Below are 7,609 nucleotides of genomic sequence, written 5' to 3' on the forward strand. Positions count from 1 at the left end.
ACACACAAGCACACACACACACAAACGCACCACAGCATTGCAATTCAAGCAGCAATGCACAATAACAGCCACCATCAAAAGCAGCTGTCAAAACACCTCGGCCAGAAAACCAACAATTTCTTAAAGTTGCAGCAGTTCATTTATTAGCCAAAATATAGACTTTCTTGTACAATTTGGTTCACAAGTATGTACATATTCTTAACTTTATATACAAAAACATTTGAACATCAAATCCTCACAGAACTTACAAAAAAAAAAAGAAAACTCACAGACTACAGGTTCATACATTATTACATTAGCAGTTTTACACAGGACATGCTTACAATGTAAGTATACAGAGATGTATTATTCTTATTTTACATTCCATATTCAAATTAAAATAAAGGAAAAAAGAGGATGGGTGGAAGGTTATTTAGAGGAGAGGACCGAGAGAACAACGTTGCTTTTAGATGGTTCTTAGGCCTGAAATAATCAGGGGTAAAAAAAAAAAAAAAAGATCTAAAACAAACAAAAAAATAAACACTAATAATAGCCTCGTGAAGAGCTAAAACACAAAGTGATATAAAAGTGACAATTGCCTTTCAAAAACGAGTCTGTAGTGAATTTGCATTGAGCTCATTTGCATGACCAAACAAGTAAGTGTAACATAGGCCTTGACGGAAAAAAACACAAGCGCACACACACGCACAAGGATAAAACAAATCTGACAATAAAAGCTAATTTGGGTAAATGTGGCGTTTGGAAAAGAAAAATGTGATATGGCATCAAAAAGGAAAATTCCCAGATGTCACTAATTGACAGCCTCACTATCTTTGAACTGGGTGGAAAGCTGTTTTTAACAACTTTGTTTCTGCATCCAAAGGCACTAGATCTTTCTATGAAAGTGTGGCGATGGAAATGAAAACAGAAAATTAAAACGCAATAATTATCATCAGAGCCCATCCTGGCTTTCAGTGTTGAAAATGTGTTTAGGGATTTTTGTAAACCATTGAACCCAAGCACGTGGGCCTTAATATCATATAACAAATAAAGTACAGAAGGGCCACAAATATTAAGAACAGTTTTCACCCAACTCAATATAAGACTTTTTTATTCTTAAATGCTTTCTGGTGAGGTTTTAACTATCCTCTCGGACCTTTATCTACGCAGATTCACACACACACACACACACACACACACACACACACACACACACACACACACACACACACGCGCGCGCGCGCGCACACATCACACACACAAGCTCTATTATTGTAACACTGTTCATCTGTGTGGCCTAAAAAACAAAAACAATGTTTTGACAGGGAAAAAAAATGCAAAAGGGTGTCTACAAATAGAGGAATTAATGACAGGCAATGGACTATAGTGTCTTTGTCTCTGTAGTTATTTACACATGCGCGTCTCAGTGTCGGGGACATGTACCTGTGACTGCAGTCTCTGAACTATGACTCTTGTCCTCCGTTTGCCTGCTGCTGTAGAGGGCCAGGCCGGCTGCAGAGGCCTGGTTTGCCAGTCCAAGATAATGGTTTGAGTTCAGTAAAGCCAGCTGGTGTGCCGAGAATGCTCTGTTCGTCCAGTTCTGGATTTTTCCAACAGGACAAGAAGAGATTAGTCTGTGTGGGGCGATTATGGTCTGCGCGGCCGGCCCTGCGGAGTTGCTGCCGTTCATTTGTGGCGATTTCCGCGGATTGTCAGGGGCAGTGGCTGTCTCTGCCAAAGACCAGATCTTTGGCTTCTGGGCCGGGGCAGGGTTGTTTTCTGAGGGGGGTGAGTTCACGGACACGGGGTTCAGTTTGAGGGGTTCCCCGTTTGGTTGTGACGCTTTGGTGTCCAAAGACGCGTGGTGAAGATGATGGTGATGGTGGTGGCTGTGGAAGTGCTCTCCTCCTCTCTCCACGTCCTTGCTCTCCTTCGCCACCGCTTTTAGAAACCTCTGCTCAGGCCCTTGTAAATCCTCATAGCCGTCAGAAATCTCAGAGTCACTCCTCCCGTCTAGTTTAAGATCTGAATGCAGGTCGTCTTGGTCGTCCAAGTCGTCCTTGTTCTCGATATTCTCCGTGTCGATGTTCTCCAGGTCGATCTCCTCCTCGTCCTCCCTCTTGTCGCCCTCCTCCCCCTCGTGATCGCTCGTATAAACATTCCCCTCTTCGTCTGTCCGGTTCCGTGGTGCCCAGGTCATCTTGTTCTCCTTCTTTAGCCTCCTCCTGGCGTTGGCGAACCAAGTGGACACCTGGGTGAGGGTCATTTTGGTGATGATGGCCAGCATGATCTTCTCGCCTTTGGTGGGGTAGGGGTTCTTGCGGTGCTCGCTAAGCCAGGCCTTCAGGGTGCTGGTGCTCTCCCGGGTGGCGTTTTTGGGTCTGGACGGGTCACCAAACTGATACTGGCCATATGGGTAAAAAGCAGGGTGATGATGGGCAAACCCTGGGTGCTGGACCCCGGGACTGTCTTTTAGTTCATACTGAGCACCCTGAAACACAGAGAATCAGAGAGATTCATTAGACTTCAAATAATAATGCATCATGATACTTGATCAATAATTGCTCTTCACTCAGATGATGACATATGGATTTAAAGTAGGCTAATAACAGAACAAAGATGTAACCTAAATATTAAACTATACACAAACTAAACACGTGTTATATTTTCTAAACTACAATAAAAAAAAAAATATTCGAAGCACAAGTTTCATAAATGAAAGAAAGAAAAAAAAAAAGAGTCCTGATCTATTTAAAACGAGACAACTTACGGACAAGACTTGACTTTTATTCACTTTGCATATTCCACACCTTTACATGTGCAACACCCACAACACTTTGCATCATATCGTTAACTCTATCACTTTCAGGACATTATGAGGCAACAATTCACCCAAAGCACAACTTGTGACTGTGTTACTTTTTAACCACTTTTAACCAGATTTCTCTAACGATTCAGCGGCGAAGTTTGTCGCGTCGCTCTAAAAGTTCAGACTAAAAAAAAAAGTGCTGCTGAAGGCCTGTTTAGTTCTTTATATATATTTTTAAAGTGTCACGGAAAACTTATTGACTAGTTAAGAGAAAGATGGGTGACTCACCAATTGATTGAAAATTGATATTTCGTTCGAGTAGGGCAGAAACGCTCCATAGCCCTGCGCTGCTGCGGCGAAAGGAGATCCATACATGGTTGAGAGGACGTTGGAGAGCGCGCCGGACGGACTGAGCTCTGTCCCGGACCGGGCATTGCTGGCGATCCCCTGGCGCTCCGGCGGGTATATCGGTCGGATGTACTGATATCCCAGCTGCGGGAAAGACATGGTGGTAGGAAAAGGGAGGGAAAAAGTCTGCTGCGATCACACAAAGCAAGGGAATTGCCTCGATATCCACTTTTACAGTGTGAGCATGTGAGCAACAAAAGGTGCAAGCAAGGGAAGTCTATATTTCCTCGGGAACAGCCAGTGTAAACGATCCGGTTGCGCCCCTTATTTCTTCCTCTGTCTTCTTCTTTCCACCCTCACTTCCCTATTGATCTGGATGGACTAAGGTCAGGTCCTTACAGATTGCTTTAGATTATTGGGACTCCCTTGCTCAGATTGACATTTCTAGTCGTTTAGAAGCCCCTCCTATTTCTCAAATCTCACCCCTCTCATATACACCACACACCAAACAGCCTCTCTCTACCTCCCTCCCTCTTTCTCTCTCTCTCTCTCTCTCTCTCTCTCTCTCTCTCTCTCTCTCTAACTCACACACACAGAGACACACGCTCTCTCTCTCTCTCTCTCTTTCTATCTCTCTCTCGGATAAGTGCCCTGACGTCGCGAGCTCTTATTTGAATGGGATTTCAAATCTCATTTTATGGCTCGCCAATGTATTCCATTTGTTATTTCTTCGCGTCTGTCCTACCACATCTTTTCGTGTTAATTCACAATTTTGGCCATTTGCACAGCAGCAAGCATTTCGGTGTCAGTGACTGATTAACTTCCTTTTTTTGTCTGCAGTTTCCCTTTCACACACAAATACAAAGGGAACTTTTCTTTGAAGGAGTCAACTTGGGAACTACAAGAGGACATTAAAAAAAAAAAAAATCTATCGATAAATTAAGATGAAGTTTAAGGCTACTTTAGACAGTTTTTTTAAATGTATTTTTTATTTAAAGGAAAGAGTTTTCACACATTTTTGAGAATCGAAACGCATCCTACATTTAAAAAAACAATGTGTCTTTGTTTATAGGCTAAACGTATAAATCACAAAGAAAGAAAGGGAATTATTAATAATGATGTGTTTCTAACTACCGCCGGTTGTGCTGCCTTGTAATGACCAGTGATCACAGGTTACACACACCTTTTATTTATCGCTTCATCCCTGGCTCAAAGCTGTGTTTTCTCACACCGGCTCTGGGGTGTCTTGGGCTCTGGAGTGCAGGGGAGAATCGGACTCATTCATTCATTAATTTAAGACATCAAACAGGTCGCATGTAGCCCCTTGACATCAAAGAGAGAGCTGATAGGCGCATTACACTGTTAATGAAGACTAAGTGTAAAACACCAAACAATCGTATAGTAATAAACATTTCAGTGGATTGGGCTGGGAAGATGTATATTCCAGAGAAAATCCGGATTTCAATACACAGGATAAACAATTAAAAATGTGTGAAGAACATCAGACTAAAACAATAGTCTTATATTAAAAAACAATTATAAATAGGAAAAAGCTGATATTATGAATAACAATTAAAAAATAAAGCAGCCTCAATAATAATATAGAATGCAAAAATAAACAGCTCGCTGGAGGTGAAGCTTAAGTCAACAAATAAATGGTTTTAAATAACGGTTCTTAATCCACTCAAAACAAAGCGATCATCCGGACAGACTGCACTTTAAGAAATCAATTTGACAAATTTGATTGATACAACCTATGTTTCTTGTAAATAATACAGATTAAAACAAAACAAGGGAGTCAGAATTGAAATTCCAAGAACCAATATCAGAGTGTGTACGGGACAGTAATAATCGCATTTCAACCCCATTTTGTACCAGCATCTGTTTTGTTAATCGTTTGCAAAACAACCGCAGAGGTAGAATTATTATTACACGCACTTTATTTGAATATGGAATAATCTTTGTGTATTATTGACAGCGCGATAAAATCCCATCAAACTCAGTTAAGTTTTGATAATGCGATCTGCGTTTCCCAGAATCCCGAACTTGTATAAACCTTTAATCTTCTTTGGAAGCAGATAGTTATCATTGTCTGGGAGGGATAATAGCAGCTATAATTTCTCATATGAAGCTACCCATACGGAGACGCCTTGTTTCTGTAAAACTGTCCTGGATCTGTGTGTGTTCTGCGTCGACATCCACCCCAACCCGGATTATGAGGTTATTAATTACAGCGGCTTGCTGGTGCCATCCGACCGGAATGGTAATCACTACATAGCAGTCAATAGCACGATCACACACACACGCACACACACACACACACACACACACACACACACACGCGCGCGCGCTCGCGCTCGCGCGCAGACACGCACACGCGCACACGCATGCGCGCGCACACACACACTCATAAGATTGACGTGCAAATTGAGGGGGTCCAGACAGTGAAGTGAAGGGTGGTTAAAGATAAGTGTGGTATTTGACTGTAAGATACACAGCAGCATAAAGAGTTAAAAGGAGAGGGAAAAGAAGGTAAAGAAGAGAAAACTAAAATAACAATATAGCAGGACAAGAGAGAAGAAAAGGAGAAGAGAGAGAGGGATACAACGTGGCCGACGTGTGATAAACGTTAGAAGTCAGTGTATAAATCTGCGAGTCCTGCGGGGTGTTTGCCTGCCGGTGTCCGCTAAGCAGCGCTCCGACTCCGGATGGACACGTGTCTCATCTCCGGGGCCCTGTCGCTCGGACGCCCCCCACACCCCCCCCCTCACTCCACCACCACTCTGATTTATTGCCTCCAATCAAACGCGCCACGCACTAACTTAACACTTTCACACCGACCCGGGAAACTGGCGTGACCATAAAAACATTAAGACTGCGCTCCCTTCGCTCTCTCCCAAAGAGAGTCTCAGTAAACAGTAAACTAACCTCTGCTTGACTTCCGTATACACACACTCTCTCTCTCTCTCTCTCTCTCACACACACACACACACACACACACACACACACACACACCACCTTGGCTACTAACAGACACACTATAGGAAAAGGACACATTTTAACGCAACAAAATAAAAAAATAAAAACTGAAATGTGGACCAAACTAAATTATTTAATATTTTCCTTGAATCCCAATAGCCTGCAATTATCATTAGGCTACTATCGATACAATTCAAATCACTCTTCTTATTTCTACTTTTACATTTTATTCGGACCATTTTTTTCTGCTATTATGACTGGATGCACGCAGCTTAATTTGTGAAAGAGGGCAATCACACACGAGTGACTTGAGGGCTTTTTAGTCGAGAGCTCTTTGACGGTAATTATGCAGATGACACAATTTCACAAACTCATAAGCAAACATACACGGCCTATCGCTCAACAGTACTTCCTTATGCAATACACAGGGCACCAGCGACACGTCGCAAATGATGAACCGAGGCTGTGCAAAACACGCAGGATCAAAGGCTTCAAACAGAGGCACTTCAAATTACATATTTTGATCTTTAAAGCCCCGGTGTCAAAAAAAAAAAGAAATTAAAAAAAAAAAACCTAACACGTCTCTTATCACACGTGGAATCAATTTAAGGGAGTCCTCACTGATCAACATCGTTTAATTACAGAGACGAGTGAGGGATTGAAAAGAAAACATAATTAATGACCCCTGGATGCTTGTTGTACTAGTTTGAAGAGTGTGACGAAGTGTGAGGGGAAGAAGAGAGGGATTCACAGAGAGAGAGACTTTTAATATGTGTTGATTTGGTTGACAAATCAGCTCCTGTATTGTTTTAGCATGTCTCGGGGACATTCACCAAAAAAAGCAGCAGGGCTTGTTTCCTTTGCATCTTCAGTTCAATGTGCAGCATCTGTGGCTGTAAATATGAAATAGTGCAGTGGAGGGATTTAAAGCTCTTTAAATATGATCAAGAAAAGCAACCTGTCAGTTGAATCCAAATCTAACAGAATAGTCAAATGACATGTGTGGAAAAATTAATTTGTTATCATATTAGATTTTTTTTATTACAAAGCCTTTTTTTCCACTCTAGAGAAAATACAAAAGTGCAGTTGTTAATCAGAAATGTCTCTACGGGTTCAAACTTAAATTTGTGGCCAACCTAAGAAAAAAATCTAACAGTGAAACACATTCACTCTCTAAATATGCCTTTCCAAACTCATGTCCCATTAGGGTGAAATAAAGGTCCAATAAATCTTGAAGTGTTTAAAGAACAGCGAGGCTTAATCCAATAAATGAATTACTTTCTAAAATTAATTGTTCTTAGCAGCAGAAGCAAGTGTACTTTGAAAATACATTTAAAGTTTAATTTTTTCACTGTTGGGATAATTTTAATGGTATAATTTTAATTACATTACACCAACCAATCATGCATATTAAATAGATAGTCTAACTTTGATTTGCATTAGTGGCAAAGTAAAGTATTTCAGAAGCCTTCCTCCTGCTCACACCATTTGGAA

At 41.4% G+C, this 7,609-nt stretch overlaps 1 protein-coding gene across 1 annotated transcript; it reads right to left on the bottom strand.

Moving 5' to 3' along the window:
- Positions 1-330: 330 nt before the first annotated feature.
- Positions 331-3,593, bottom strand: irx3a (iroquois homeobox 3a). Its single transcript, XM_061039130.1, has 2 exons — positions 3,077-3,593; positions 331-2,470 (listed from the first exon to the last, which is right to left on the bottom strand). Exons 1-2 carry the CDS (start codon positions 3,293-3,295, stop codon positions 1,403-1,405), a joined length of 1,287 nt encoding a protein of 428 aa, XP_060895113.1. The 5' UTR covers positions 3,296-3,593; the 3' UTR covers positions 331-1,402.
- Positions 3,594-7,609: the final 4,016 nt, after the last annotated feature.

This window comes from Labrus mixtus, chromosome 1 (genome assembly GCF_963584025.1).
Source record: "Labrus mixtus chromosome 1, fLabMix1.1, whole genome shotgun sequence".
NCBI lineage: Eukaryota > Metazoa > Chordata > Actinopteri > Labriformes > Labridae > Labrus > Labrus mixtus.